The 15,903-nt window shown below is 49.7% G+C and overlaps 1 protein-coding gene and 1 long non-coding RNA gene across 4 annotated transcripts in view; one reads left to right on the top strand and one right to left on the bottom strand.

The window, feature by feature from the left end:
* Positions 1 to 15,903, top strand: part of LOC141983342 (uncharacterized) — a 127,589-nt gene that overhangs the window by 97,217 nt on the left and 14,469 nt on the right. The window lies entirely within an intron of this gene.
* Positions 11,967 to 15,903, bottom strand: part of CRHR2 (corticotropin releasing hormone receptor 2) — a 250,887-nt gene continuing 246,950 nt past the window's right edge. For all 3 annotated transcript variants that reach the window (XM_074946387.1, XM_074946385.1, XM_074946386.1), the window contains one exon: positions 11,967 to 13,037. In XM_074946387.1, coding sequence (XP_074802488.1) covers positions 12,897 to 13,037 — 141 coding nt within the window. In that variant the 3' untranslated portion in view covers positions 11,967 to 12,896. The remainder of the gene's footprint in view (positions 13,038 to 15,903) is intronic.

Below are 15,903 nucleotides of genomic sequence, written 5' to 3' on the forward strand. Positions count from 1 at the left end.
TAAGCCAGGGGCTCGAATGCCAGACTCCTGTAAAAGTAAGAGGGGTCAGGACAGATGTCCCAGCCAGGAGGTATAGACTTTCTCTAAGGGTCCCTGGTCTGGTTAAACCTGTTTCTCACCACTGTTCAAAGACTGAGCTAAATAGGCTTTGTGAGGAGCCTTTTGTTAAGTTAAAGTGCTCAAATGAGAGCTGAAGCAATCTGTGGTGGGGCAGTGTTTCTGCCCAATCTGCAAAGAGCTGACAATCACTAAGAGACTGATGTGCGGAGGTGGCAGCAGAAGGTGACTGACAGTTGGCTGGCGAACGAGCGGCTAGCACAGTGGTGAGCAGAATAAGCGGCCGGTGAGACGGCCAGCGGAGAGGAACCGCGGCTGGTGGGGCAGCCAGTGGAGAGGAACAGCGGTTGGTGGGGTGGCTAGCGGAGAGGATCTCCAGCTGGATAGGCAGTCAGCAGAGAGGAACAGCCACTGGCTGGGTGGCCAGCCAGAGCAAGTGCTCAGATGGCAGAGCAAACCAGGTGCTGTCTTCCCCGGATGGAAGGTGAACTCACTCAGATGCACCTCTGAACCCTGGGTCCTTGCGGATCAAGGACAACCACTGTGAGTGGGGTTTGGTGAGGGAGCAGAGAGAGGCACAGAAGAGGAACTGTTGGTTGTAGAACTCAAGAACATGAGGCGGAAGGCACCTCCCCACGCACTCTGGGGTGGGGTCCCTGTTCACAGTTTTAAGATTACGAATCCCGCTTGTGGCATTTTCCCTAATTAGTTGGGTGACTTCCCTCCTGTCATTAAAAGCTTCTTTTCTACACTCAGACTCTGTGCTTGCAAGAGGGGAAGTATTGCCTCTCAGAGGCGTCCAGGGGTGGTGTGTAATTTTCCCAGGTTACTGGGTGGGGGCTTGAGCTGGTTCTGTGTTGTATTGTTGAAAAGAAAGCCCCAGATATTGAACCCAGCCCTGGTTGCTGCTGGCTCCACCTGGCAGAAGGGTTACACAAACATAACAGAAAAGTTATTAGCTTTCTTAACCCTGTCAAAAATAGTCTGCTGTACTTTTCTTGTGATCCTCCCTGTACATTCACTTTGTATTCCATTTGAGAGGTATGTCACGTTTGCAGCACCGGCCTTAATAGCTTGAAGATGATCTCACAGCACACTCTCATACCTTGCAAACAATTCAATGAAACCCCATAATTACATTCCTAAGACTGTCTAATTTTACAGTTTGCAAGGGAAGATGAGGAATTTGGTTGGAAAAGCAAAGAAGTGAAACAGAACAAGAAGGCAAGAGTCGAATTCTACAACCAAGATAGCTGGCGTAACTCCCTGTTAGGAGTTTGCCAAAGAACCACAATTTTAATACTTGTCTTCCTTTGAGTTTGCTTGGTGAAAAGTCTTGTTCCAAATTAACAATGGGACTTCCCACCAAAATCAGTGAACAGAATCCATCACTTGTAGCCAAGTAGCTGGATATACCTTGTCAAAGGCACCGTTCTGCCCCGTGCTTTCAATTGTCAAACCATTTCCAGTGTCCACCTCCATAACAGTTGCAGTAGTAACCAACGGGCAACTTTCTGTCCCAGAATCAAAGACTTCAGAATCCAACAAGTCAATGCCAAGCTCCGTGCTGGACGCAGAGTCTTCAGCACCCAGCAAGTGTGACAAACCCAAACCAACATCCTCACTAACTAAAGAAGGCTCAGACCTGGGAGTAGCAGAACCATCTGTGGCTTGTTCACCAGGAACATGGTCAAACCTTTGCATGTTTCAAGAACCTTTATAAACCACTGGCATGTTTTTTTAATCTTCTTTTTTATGGGCCTGGTTGAGCTCTGCTCTTGTGCTTGTAGGTATCCATGATGGAAATCATGGCTGACTGAAAGAATTCGCCCACCAAGCTCTTCACAAATTAATTCCTAGGCTTGGAAAGATTCTGTAGCGGGTGAATGATCACACTAATATCTCTGTGAAACTCTGGGGGGAAATCAGGTGAATGGCCAGCCCCAAAATAGCTCTGTGAAACTCAGAGCGCTAGTTCAGGGGAAACTAATGAGCCACCGCTCAGGAATGCAGATGAGGTCAATGAAGGCGAGGTCACACGAAGGCAGTAGTTACAGAGACGGGCCTCAGGATGGAAGAAAAGAGAGAGCAGTAAAAAAATTTTAAAAATAGAAGGCTCTTTCTGGGCCTGACCCCACTGGAACTGTTTGAACTACCCTTTGCACAGCCTTGCCTCTGCACTCCTGCTTGCTAATCCTTCTGTCGCTCACTGGAGGTGTTCTAACCCGACCTGCAGCATTTCTCAGCTCCAATTAAAAGCTCCAAGGGTAACTGAAGTCTACAGTCATCTGAGGGCTTCTCTAGCAGCTGCTCCGAGCCTAGAGAAAAGATTTCATACCTTTGAGTACAAACTTCTATATTGTAGTTTGACTTCTATATTGGGTGGGGGGGCAAGGGGTGCGGGGTGATGCTCGGCGCGGAGGCTTCTGAATGCAGGGAGGGAGGCTTGGTGGGGTAGGGATTCAAGTGTGGAAGAGGCTTGACAGAGGGGTCCTGGTTGGTGGGGGGTCAGTGGGGAAGGTTTTGGGTTTGTGTGTGTAGGGTCTGAATGCAAGGGGGTTGGGCAGATGCTGGGGGAAGCTCCCAGTACAGTGACCCCTCCTGGCTGTGGTGGAGGAGAGATGGGGGCAGGAAGCAGGGGAGAAGTGCAGAGCTTCCTGCAACCGGGGAGGTTCCTGGGAGTGGGTCTGACCTGGCCCCAGTCCCGTTCCCCCGCCTAGCAGCTGAGCCAGGTGCAGAATTCCAGTTCCCCCAGAAGTAATTCACCCCGTCACTCACCTGGGCTGCATACTGCACAGATGCTTGGGAAACAGCTCAGCCACCTGGCTCTCCTAGGGCACTGCTTGCCTGTCCTCCTGTTTCGCAGCCCATGAAGGGGAAACTGACCAGCGGGCACAGAGCACCTGGCATCACTGCTGGCCCTGCTCCCCCCACGTTCCTCTGCGGCGAGAAAGCCAGGCTAAGGGAGAAATCTGGGTGCCCCCCCTCTGTGTGTCACCTCTGTGATGTACCCAGTTTGGGGGGGCAATGCTCATGCTCCCTCCTTGATGGGGAAGGAAGCCTGGCCATCCTGCCCTTTCTGCGTCTTTCAGTTCGGGGGCCTTCCTCTTGATCCAGAGAGCTTTCTGAGGGTGTGTTACAGTCCCCAGCTGTGCCTGACCCACAAAGGGAAGGAGCTGTGCCAATCCCAGTTGGACAGCTTTCACTCAAGCTGCAGCAGCTCCTGCTTTGAGCTCCAGCGGTCCCCGAGTCAGTAGTCCCCTGAGTGCCAGCCGAGATGGTGGCTGTCATATCCATACAGACTTTGTGGCTTGTGGGCACCTGGTTCTTTTTGCAAGGAATCAGCCCTTCCCTTGCCTGGACAAGTGCGAGGCGTGCCCACCCCACCACACAGGCATGTATCCACACTTTCAGCCAGTTCTCAGTAGGGGCACCTCCCGTGGCTTTTTACTAGCCTAGGGGCTTCCCTGTCAGTGTCTCTGCAGGTCCCATGTATTCTCACCTTGCCCACTCCACTGTCCTACCATTTCCTGTATGCTTTCACCTCTTGCACCTCTGCTCATAACTGCACTGGGGTGCTTAATGCTTCAGGGCAATTTACAGCAGCCTTCAACTACCTGAAGGGGGGTTCCAAAGAGGATGGAGCTCGGCTGTTCTCAGTGGTGGCAGATGACAGAACAAGAAGCAGTGGTCTTAGGTTGCAGTGGGGGAGGTCTAGGTTGGATATTAGGAAAAACTATTTCACTAGGAGGGTGGTGAAGCACTGGAATGGGTTACTTAGGGAGGTGGTGGAATCTCCTTCCTTAGAGGTTTTTAAGTCCCGGCTTGACAAAGCCCTGGCTGGGATGATTTAGTTGGGGATTGGTCCTGCTTTGAGCAGGGGGTTGGACTAGATGACCTCCTGAGGTCCCTTCCAACCCTGATATTCTATGATTCTATAATCCCTTTATTTCCTGATTCTGTATCAGTGGGAAAATGCTGCCAACCTCCAGAGCCAGCTACAGTAATCTGTAAGATGCCACACCCTGCCTGGCAAGCTGGAGGGGGTGAGAGAGAGATGAGGACAGCAAGGAGGAGAAGAAGATAAAGTGTGTGTGTGGGGGGGAATAGGAGAAAGAGGAGAGATGAGGCAAGGGAGCGGAAGCACATGGAGGGAGGACAAGATGGGGTAAAGGGTAGGGAAAGCAGTCTCAAGACCATTTATGACAACTGAACAATATGTACCCCAAGAGGCTAGCAAATCCATTACCACCAGGAACTTGATAGCAGTAGCGGGGATAGACCTCAGACCCTTCCACTCAAAAGCACAGCCTCTCACCACTTGAACTGAAAAACAACACCCCTCCCTTCTGTGTTAACAGTACAGGGTCTATGACACACAGCAGAGCAGTTCTGATTATATATAGCAAAGGGCAGCTGTTCACATATACACAAACTAATGAATGACCGTGCAGTCTCCCTGCAGACCACAGCATGAAGGCAAATTGCCATTATAAAGCACACACTGCAGTTCAGAGCATGGAACATGTCCATGGTATTCACGTGTGGACCTGGAAGGGATTTCTTGGTGCTAAGCCTCAAGGTCGCTAGATAGAACTCAGCTGAAAACAAGCTTAGGAACTGGGATTTGATAGCTACTTTGTATGCTTGGAAGGGAGGACACCACCATGCAGCCCAACGAAGCCCTGCCCTAGGACATGCTTCTACGTCACGGGACAGCATCTCTCTGACCCCTTATGTTCTCTGGCTTTCGTTCAGTCATTCATTGCAGCTGCATTCTAGTCATTACCAGTAACCACCACTAGGGGTCAGATTTTGACCTCTTTCTCTCTTCAAGGGGGCATGCTGCTTATTGTGTCTTATACTGTATTGAAAATGCTCAGGATTTAACCAAAGGGAGCCTCATTATTTCAGGCAGCGTCTTATGAAGCTCTATGTGGGGAAAGGAAACTCTCTCCCTCTTTTGTTCCTATATTGATTTTCTCTTGAAGTGACGCTCTCAGGTGATGTTGAGATTTGAACCTCAGGCCAGTTTAGGGCCAACAAATTCAGTGCTGAGTCTCCAACAATTCCTTGAGATACCCTCCTCCACGAAAGGATTGGTGGATGCCAATCTAATGATAAACCAGGCTTCAGAGGCTGCGTTTGCTGGTTGCCCTGGGAACAGTAAACATCTCTGCACTGATCTCTGAAGCTATCAGAGACTCCTACGTGTGGCATCTCACTGGTCCTTGACACTTGCTTTTCTCCATCAGGTCTGGATGAGAATTACAGACTGATCACTGTTATAAATTAAGGAAGAACCAGGCAGTTATAGTTGTGCCTAGGGGGGACATTCGGTAGAACCCGAATACGGGTTTTTTGTTGTTGCTGTTGTTCGTTAATGGCTGGCAATCATAGAAGACCTACATTTTACTTTGAAAACTGCCTAACAGCTGAGAAAGTGGTAAAAAAACACACATGTTAATTGCCCTTGGAAACATGCCCATGGTAAACTTTGAAAACGTAGAAGTCTTTTTTTTTTCTTTTTTTTTAAACTAGCTGAACAGCCAGGCAAAGTAAATCCACCAAAGTAAGCTCCCACATAACGCAAAACTCTGGGCCAGACCCGCAGCTGGTGTCACCTGGTGTAGCTGCATAGATATAACTTTGGGAAGATAAGGCCTGATCCTGCTTAGAGGAAAAGCAAAAGCAAAGCACCAGTAGACTTCAATGGCTGCAGACCCAGGCCCACTGGAACTAACCAATGCAATGTTCAGAGCTATAATTTGACAGGGTGCAGGGAATTTGAGACAACTGAACTTGTAGCGTGCTTCCCTTTCCCTGGTTTCTCTGTCTGCCTTCCCCCTCTTTCGGTGGCAACCGCCATTATCTGAGGCCTGTGTAAGATAACAAAGCCCCCATCACCCCCATAATATCTGAGCATCTCACTGTCTTTAATGGATATATCCTCACTCTACCTGTGGGAGTAGGGATGGGCTAGTCTCCCCCCAGCCCCCTGTTTTATAGATGGGGAGGTGAGGCACAGAGCAGCTAAGTGACTTACCCACGCTCACACAGGAAGCTTATGGCAAAGCTAGGACTTGTACCCAGGCCTCCACGGTAGCACAGTCACCACCGGACCATCCGTCTTCACTGATGAAGTGAAAGCACATGTCCCACGTAAAACGACAGCTAGTATTGCTAGACAGTGCAGCGACTCTCCCCGGCCTTGCACTTCAGCACGGCAGGGCATTCCCAACCTCCTCCACCGGCTCCCGTGCCAGATTAGTGCCATTAATGAGCTGTGTTACGGTAGCACCTACAGACCTCAAGTAAGACCGGGGCTTCATTGTGCTAGACCCATGGTAAGAGCCGATCCCTGCCCAAAGCGTTTGCACTCTCCAGAGGCCAGGCAGACAAAGGGTGGGGGAAAGGCAACACTGGTGCTTTGGAAAGCAACCTGCTCTTTTTCTAGGGAATGACAATTACAGAGCTGATTTCTAGAAAGGGGGAAGCAGACTCAATAAAATGAGTTCTAAAGGCAGCGTGGGTCAAACTCCCCCTGTAACACAACCACCTTGCTGCGTCACCCCAGCCCCATCCAAGCCCTTGAGGTCTGACTGCTCCCTGCAATGCACAGCCGGAGCGTGATGCCAGCAGGGACAGCTGGCACCATGGCTCCACTGGGGTTACTTCCATACGCACTGCACTGCATCAGCCACAGTTCATTTGGGATTCATTGAGTATGGCCACACTGCAATTAAACAGCCACGACCGGCCTGTACCCGCTGACTCGGGCTCCGCCTGCTGGGCTGTTTACATGCCATGCAGACGTTCAGGCTTGGGCTGGATCCCAGGCTGTGAGACCCTGCGAGGGGGCAGTGCCCCAGAGCCGTCACAATTAAACAGCTCCATCGCCCTAGCCCTGCGAGTCCTAGTCAGCAGGTGTTTAATTGCAATGTAGACCAACCGTTGCTGCCAGTGGAATCTTCCATGCTCCAGAGCCCACTGACTTTGCATCTGGCTCAATGGGAGCCGCTGGTTAACAATTGCTTTTCCCTTCCGGCTCAGCTGCTGGGATGAACTGGTAGATTAAGAAGGATTTGCTCTGTAATAAAGACAGCAGTCAAATGCCTGCCTCTTTAGCTTTCTAATCCCTTCATGGTAAAAAGGCAACGCTGGGGGAGATCTTAAATCCACACGTGACATTTAGAGCGCTTCAAAACAAGGGAGGGCAGGGCAGCACAGAAATGGCCCCATGGCCACTGCTACTAGCTGAATGTTTTGGCTTGCAAAGTATTATTAATTATTATTATTATAGATCAGTGGTTTGTAACAAGGACAGTAAATCAAAGCTACACAGGGCCTCAGGAAGGAAACTCTTCTTGAAGACTTGCATTGTTGATGCCAGAGATTTGAATTCATTCCTAAGGATGGCTGAGACCTAGACTGTCACTTGGAGTAACCACTCCCCGTACACCGCTGCTTGGATTCATTACTTCCTGCCGTGTGTGTGGTGGTGGGGGGGGGAGTGGACAGGGCTTTGGCTCGCCCCTCCACTTGCTGTCCAGAGTAGCAGAGCTAATGTTGTGTGGAGTGGCTAATAATGGATCACTGATGCAGGCTGGCAGTGAGTTACTACCTCGCCTGGGATTGAGGGGGAAGCAGGGGAGGACCTGAGGCATGAGACTCCGCAGTGCTACTCCTGGGGAGAGGCAACTTACACACCAGCCTTTGTCTAAAGTCAGCATCTAATCCTAACTGAATAACAGGGCTGTGTTTTTCTCCAGTACCTGCCGAAGGGCACCGGCATGCTAAGGTGGGAATGGCTACCTCCCTTTGACGAGTGGGGAAACTGAGGCACAGAGCAGTCAGGTGATTGGCCCATGGTCACGTGGCGCGCCTGTGCCAGAATTGGGAATAGAACCCAGCTCTGCTAACTCCCTGTGCTCTGCATTAGCCACTAGACAATGACCCGGGACACATTCCACTGACTTTCGTTGTAGGGCAAATACATTCTTTGTTCCCCCACCTACATATTGTTTTAGGAGAAACCTCAGTTCCAGTCAGACTCAGGCAGTGACTGCAACTGCACAGTCTGCAGAAGAAATCCTCCATTTGTCTATATGGCAACCAGCTCATTAAGCTAATAAATCACAGCTTAGATTCCAGGGGTCAATGCAAGTGTCGACTTGCCCGCTCCTGAGCTGCCTCGGTACATTCCTGCTCACTCTCTCGGCATACAGAACACATACAGTCTGGATCAGTGTTCGTTATCTGTACAGAACACCTACCACAGCGCAGAGACACGCTTGCCTAGGGTCACCCAGGAACCTGGGAACCCAACCTAGATTACAAGGTCCCAGTCTAGTGCCTTAATCTATAAAACCATCCCATCCTCTCTGACCACACCAACATCCATTTTATCGTTATTTGTATTGCCATAGTGCCTAGAGGCCGCAACCACGGACCACGTCCCCTCAGCGCTAGGTGCTGGACAAACAACAAAGGGACAGTCCCTGCCCCAAGGAGCTTACAATCTAAGTGTGAGCCAGACAACAGGTGGATGTAGACAGACCGACGGGGGAGCATGAGGAAACAATGAGACAATACTGATCAGCGTAACGGCATACCTTTTCTCGAGCAGTGGTCTCCAAACCGGGGTGCATGAGATGATCCCAGGGGGTGTGCAGCAGCAGGAGCGCCGCCGGAGGGCACTCCGCCTTTCTTTTCCTTCAGCGGCAGCTCTGCACGTCCATGGCTGGAGTTCCCCTCCGGCGGCCTGCCTGCCTGCGCCGGGTCTTCCGTTCTTCTTCCGTCGGCGGCGTGTCTGCGGCAGGTCTTCCGGTCTTCACCCTGGGGGTGCGCGAGCCAGAAAGTTTGGAGACCACTGTTCTAGATCTGCTATATTCCACTCCCTATTTCTACTGCAGCTTTCATCCGGGGATCTCGCCGGCTTGCTAATCAAAATGAGCAGAGCTAACCACACGGTTTAGGCACTAATTGTTCTTTGTTTCTGGTGCTGGCAAGGAGTTCAGATGTTTTGGCTTCTGTGATGTCAGTAATTACACAACCAATTTGGGGCCTCATCCAGCGCCCACTGAATTTACTGGGAGTCTTTCTTTCCATTGACTTTAGAGGGCTTTGCATCAGGCCCTTCATAGCAAATGTCTTTTAGCAGACTGGCCAGGGAAAGACTCTCAGCTGATGTAAATGGGCCTAGTTCCATTGGCTTCAATAGAGCTGGGCTAATTTATATCAGCTGAGGATCTGCCGGAGATGACGGAAATCTTGCCCTTGTCCTCTTTTTGTCAGATTATTGGCATTTACGCTCATGAAGACGTTTGCAGAGCTATGGTCCCCTGTGCCTTCACTGTATACGACACCCACTCCACATACTCTGGTAAAATGCCACCATCAAGACTTCTCTTCCTGCTCTTTGAGGAACTCTCGAAAATCTTGCTCTTAAGAAGGCAGCTGGCAGGGAAGCAAGACCTAGTCAGGTGGCATCGCTTTGGATAAATGTAACTCTGCCTCCAGGGCTCAGCGGGTCGGAATGGCTGACAGGTGCAGAAATCTTTCATGGGAAATCAAACCAAGGAACAGTGCTTTTGTATTTGCATGGTAAACCAAAAATAAATACAAATAAATAAACCTTCTCCCAGTGTGTATTACCTGCATGTGCTTAGCTTTAACTTGAAACAATTCCATGCTGAAGGTTTGCAAATCCATGCTCTGCACTGGCATTGGATGTTGCAAACATCCTCCTTGCACTTCATCCCGATAAAATCTGTCTGGGTGTAACATTCTCACCCACTGTCAGGCCCCTTGACACTGCCAGCGTGGGCCAAAGGGGTCTAGTGTAACTGAAAATCAAGCCCCCATTAGTAGTCCGTGGAGATGTACTGAAATCCATGGGACTAGCCTGTGGTGAAGCACATGCTGCTGTGGCTTTGCCAGTCCAGGACCCCAGCTAGCTAGATTAAAGCAGTCTTGGGTCCATCCACAAGAGCAGCAATCGCACTGCCTGATTGCAGCCCAGGCACATCCAGAAAGCAACCCGAAAACTCATAAATCCTTTCTCAATGGCAAACCCATTGTTTCCTTCCACTGCTGCACCACAGAAACAAAATAGAGTAGATCTTTTCAGTATCTCCCCCTCTGCAGAGAAATGACACAAACTATTTGTCCCCTCGATAGATGATCCTGAAAGGCAACTGCGTGTTGTCATAATCTTGACACAGGAAATCAGATCAACTAGGTAATTCTCAGAATGGAACTGCTACAACACATTGGACCTGATTCGGCAACCTTTACTCAGGGTTAGTCGCAGTTACTGCTAGTAATTCGACCTGTCCCACTGGACTCAGTGGGATTATTACAAAAGTCTGACTATGAGGGACAAATATTCTGCTGGTGTAAGTGGGCAAAACTCTGTTGAAGTCAATGGGCTTGCATCCCTTTGCTCCTGCAGATACTTTGGCCCAGCGTGAGTAAGGGCTGCAGAAAGGGGCATGTACTCACACATACATTGTACAATAAGGGAGCAGTTCTAGAAGTGTACTGTGACACTGGTAACAATACACTAGGGCTACTAACAGTAAACATTGCATTTACACTCATCTGAGACCATATTTGGCTCCAAATGTTAAACCCTTTTGAAGGCCACATGGATGGTTTTGATGAATACACACTCATAATTGTTGGGCAAACCTCTAACAGTTCAGCTCAAAGAAGCACCCACGAGACTTCCAGCTGGGTTTTACAGACCCTGGATGTTCCGAAAGTTTGGACAAGCATCTGTACGTTTGGGTGCTTATTTCAGCAGAACTGTTAGGGGTTTGTCTGGTCTCAGTTCTTTGGAAAGCCAGACTACTTGAAATAGCCATTTACCTCATTGAAACGCCTCATGAAAATGGGACCATTTCACAGATTCATAGAATCACAGAATATCAGGGTTGGAAGGGACCTCAGAAGGTCATCTAGTCCAACCCCCTGCTCAAAGCAGGACCAATCCCCAACTTCTGTGTTTGGAAGGAGATGAAAAACCTAATTGACCTTGAATAGCTTTGCTTTTTCTTGCAAATATCTTGCACACCTCTGTGCTTTATAGCCTCAGAGGGACTGTAAGGATATGATCTAATTAGCCCCCACCACAAAGTGGGCGAGTACTTTCTCCAATCAGACACTCCCAGGAAGCAATTTCTTCTTGGCGCACATAGCTCATTCCCTGAAATGAATCTAAAAATTCAAGGTGAGGGCAAGTCATACCATTTTAATGGGCTAAAACGGTCCCAGCCTTTACCCACAACATGTTAGAACGTTCAAGGAGTCTGGCTCACTACAGAGGAGGTGCCAGTTGGAAGAGAGCAGAGAGGTTTGTGGGCTTAGAGACCGAACTCAGCAGGGAAGTCTTTGGAGCTCCACAAACCCGAGAAGGAAAAATGCAACTTCCCTCCACGAAACCCCTGGCAGCTGTGTTGCTGCTAACCTGAACAGAACAAGTCACCCAGGTGCTGGGGGAGATTCTTTTTTCTAGGGAGAGAGAGGATATTTTATAACCTGCTTTCTTCTTCGCTACTGAAATTGAGTGTGATGAAAGGAACTGTGCCCAGCAATGGGATGTCATCTAGGCTCTGCTCTTCAGGGATCGGATGCAAGGAGAATACCCTGAGAATGGAGGAATTTCTTGTTCCTTTGAAGGGCCCTTTTGCGGTATGTTTTTTTCAAGTGGGTTCTCTTTGTCCAAGATGTTTTGTTGCTTTCCATTTCCCATGCTTAGGTATCAAACGCTCTCACTAACACCCAGACCCCATTTCCTCTTCCTCCCCAACCTAAAAAGCCATCTTGATCAATAGAAACCAACCCAGAATAGTGTTTATTATTGAAAATATACAGTATTTCTGAACATCACATAAAAAGCCTAGTAGATACGTTTGCTCTAGTTCAAAACACAAAATAGAAAGTCTTCGTGCAGCACTTCGCACATTCCTCGTAATTCAAATATCATCCCCGTCACCATCAGCGTTATGAGTTTTTACACAGCTTCCCTTTTATTTTATTATTTTGAAACCCAAGCAATACAGCTGAGCAAATCCTCAGTTGTCCTTTCCATGCCACCAGGTAAAACAAAGAGGTCCGGTGGCTGCTTACACAGTTTCAAAACTATTCGGCTAAGCAGAGATGAAACACAGTAATTTATAGAGAGATCCAGAAATACGGCTGAGTTTGTCCGTTTCAAAACCTCATATGTGAACAAGGCTGGGTGCCAGCAGGACAAATAGCTGGCTGTTAAATAGACCAGTGATTCCCTAACCCAGCAGAGGGAGCAGTGGGGAAGATACACACATCCCGATCCCCCCAAACACCTGCCAGATCCCCTTTTCCCTGCTCCCTTGCTCACTAGGCAAGACTTTTACCAAGCTCAAAGAAGGAGACAGACAGACAATCTACAGAACAAACCTGTTGAAATCATTAGGAGCTGAAGTGTGGAATGAGGCGGGCAATTTGTCAAAACAGTCTCTTTAACCACAATCCTTAAAGAAAAACGAAATCGGTTGTTCCTTCCACCAGGTTTTTCCCCTTTGTCATCAGATGCTGAAAATCTCCGAATGGGGCTACCAGTTTTAAACCCCATTGTTCCTAAACCTGCTCCCCTCTCCTCCCCCCTGCGCTCCTTTCTTTGTTATATTTTTGGCCGGTTGCCTTAAAGCAGCCTCATATATAAATGGACAAATGTCCACCAAGACACAAGGGAGCGTCTCGCTGCAAGAAGAGCACAGTGCTGAGAAAAGGAGGAAAGACAGACAAAAAGGGGAAGAGGGAAAAACTCTGAAGGTGGCTGGACGTCTGTGTGGTCAAACTGCCGCCGTCTGTTTGATGCTGTGGAAGCTGATTCTCGTTGGGGAGGTGGGAATCGACATAGCCCGGGCCACGCGCACCCGCAGGGCGTGGTGGTCCTGCCAGCGATGCCAGCGTTTTCTCGCGGCTGAGCGGACCTGAGGGGAGAGAGGGAAGGGTGTGAGTATTCGGAAGGAACCCGCTTCTCCCACGAAGAGGATGCTGTCAACTTGAAATCGAGTCAATTTCAGAAAAGGGAGGTCCGAGTTCTGCAATGATCCAGAGTCTCCTTTGTTAATGTTGGGGGCTTTACGGTCTAGCTTATGTGCGTCTACAGCCCCCATTACCGCAGTACTAGAGCACCTCATAATTAAGGCCCCCATTTTGTCATGGGGATTTTTAGTACAAGTGACAGACAGGTCGCAGGCAATAAAGAAAAATTCACAGAAGCCCGTGACCTGTTTGTGACCTATACTAAAAATAACCGTGACAAAACTGGGAGGGAAAAGGCTACAGCACTCATCCTTGCTGCTGGGGCTCTGGGGTCCCCCGCCACCCAGGGTGGCTGGGCAGTTGTGGGGACCCCGGCTGGGAGTTCCCAGGGTCCCCCAGCCACCCATGACTTGGAGCTGCGGGGTCCCTCTGCCGCCCATGGCTTGGCGCTCTGGGAGCCCCTGCTGCCTGCAGGAGCTGGGAGTTGCGGGGCGCAGGGGAGCCCACTGCCCGCGGTGGCTCAGAGCTCCAGGGGGTCCCCGCCCATGGGGATACTCTACAGCTCCCAGCTGCTGCAGTCGGTGGGGGGCTCTGAGCCACCGCGGGCGGCAGGGGACACCACAGCACCGCAGGCTGAAGTCACAGAGGTCTCTGGAAGTCATGGATTCCATGACTTCTGCAACCTGCATGACCAAATCGTAGCCAGAACCGGGGCTATACTGCAATGAAAAACCCGTGGCTGGCCGGTGCCAGCTGGCTCAGGCTCACGGGGCTGTTTCATTGCAATATAGGCTTCGGGCTCTAGGATTCTGTGAGGTGGGAGGGCCCCAGAGCCTGGGCTCCAGCCCGAGCCCGGAAGTCTCCCCAGCAATGAAACAGCCCCGCAGCGCAAATCGGCTGGCACAGACCAGCCGCGTGTGTCTAGCTGCTGTGTAGACGTATCCTTAGAGCCTCTTTATGCCGCTCCAGCCATTTTATTGGGTGTAAAGTGGCAACAAGGGTCTCATCCCTGGGTTCGATTCCTGTCTTCGCCACACACTTCTTGTGTGACCTTGGGCAATGAGTTAGCATCTCTGTGCTTCGTCTCCCCCTCTGTAAAAGGGCCGATAATGCTTCCCTTTCCCCCACCCTTTGTCTGGTCTATTTTGGGTGCAGGCTCTTCACAACAGAGGCTGTCTCTTACTCTGTGTGTGCACCGGCACGATGGGGCCTCGGTTTCTTTTGAAGACTTCAGGCGCCACGCTAATACAAAATCATAACACTTGTACGTAACAATCATAGCCAAATGTCTTCAGACCGCAGTGTGATTTTGAAGGTGATGTGTCCCTGTAAGCTGCTGCCCACTCCCAAACTTGCACATACTATAAATTGGGTGCAACCCACATTCCCTGTTTTCCTAGTCCAATTTCCATAACCGTCATAAAAAGAGACTTGAATTATGAAATGGTGATTTTTACCCATATAAAATAGACTACTGACCCCTCCCTGGGGATGGAGTAGGTCTTCTGCAGTTATGTCAGAAGCAGGCTGATAATGCTCAGTTGTTAGTTGATTCATCGGTTCTTTTTATTGACCGTGTCTCGTACAAAAAGAAACCGCTGGCCCATGGGAGCGGCAGAAAGACAGATGCTGATGTGTGCTACAGGGATGCAGAGTGGAGAGAAAGTCAAGTCATAGCCTGGAGGCTTGTTATGCCTCTGATGTTGCCCATAGGCAGCCCAAGGTGGTTCAGTATAGAGCAGAAAAGGGATATTTCCCCCCCTTCTGTTTTTAGGTGAACACACACAATAATGATATGAGCGTCACGGGAGGTTTTAAGAACAGGTTGGACAAACACCTGTCAGGGATGGTCTAGGTTTCCTTGGTCCTGCCTCAGTGCAGGGAGCTGGACTTGATGACTTCTCAAGGTCCCTTCCATTTCTATGATAACACAAGGATGACACACAAACATGCTGTGGGTCACACAGAATCTTAGGGGTAATGGGGCGGTTGGAACTATCCTGTACTGAACGTGGGCTTTCCCCTTCCTTCCTTTTGCAGCACATTCAAGATCTCCCTTTGCACATTCCACACTCACACACAGACAAAAAGTCACCAGATGCTGAGATTTCATTAGGGAAGAGTTTCCTCCCAGAGTGAAATCCACCCCTGTGCAGGAGACCAACAAAAGGCCTAGCTCCCACTTAAGCCTACCTAATCAGTGAATTTCACACACACAGCCCACCCCGTGATACAGAAGGACACTCGTGTGGCTGTACTATGTAGCCTGATAATTATCTCACAGACAGCTTGACAGTCCTGACATAACTAATGAATCCCAGGTGCTCGCAGAGCAGCACTCTAGTGGGTCATGGAAATGATGAGTTATTTAATGGCCCCTGTATGCTTCTGAGCAATCTGTTTTGACCATCTGGATAATGAAGCCAGATTAGGTTTATCAATTGAGCTTGAAGCCAATCAAGTCAAATAGAGTGACCTGGAGATAAAGACGTGAATCTGAACAAGAAGTGGTTCGCACGCATTCAGGAGACCGCTCTTGGCTTTAGAAGTGTGAAACAGGACAACGGGCAATAACAGCAGTGCTGAGCTGTACAGCTGAAGCTGCCATTACGGGCCATACGTGTGTAAATATGCTGCACGTTTAAGGAGATGAGCCGACACACACCTGGCAGAGCCACTTTGAATCCGACGACGCCCAGTGTGGGTTAGAGTCACAAAGAAAAGTAGACATGGTGCCGCTGAGCATCACCAGGCCTAACTTTTAGGCACCGGACAATCATTGGGATTCACAACACCTGAGCTCCCTCTACC

The sequence above is a fragment of the Natator depressus genome, chromosome 2 (assembly GCF_965152275.1).
Source record: "Natator depressus isolate rNatDep1 chromosome 2, rNatDep2.hap1, whole genome shotgun sequence".
Taxonomy (NCBI): domain Eukaryota; kingdom Metazoa; phylum Chordata; order Testudines; family Cheloniidae; genus Natator; species Natator depressus.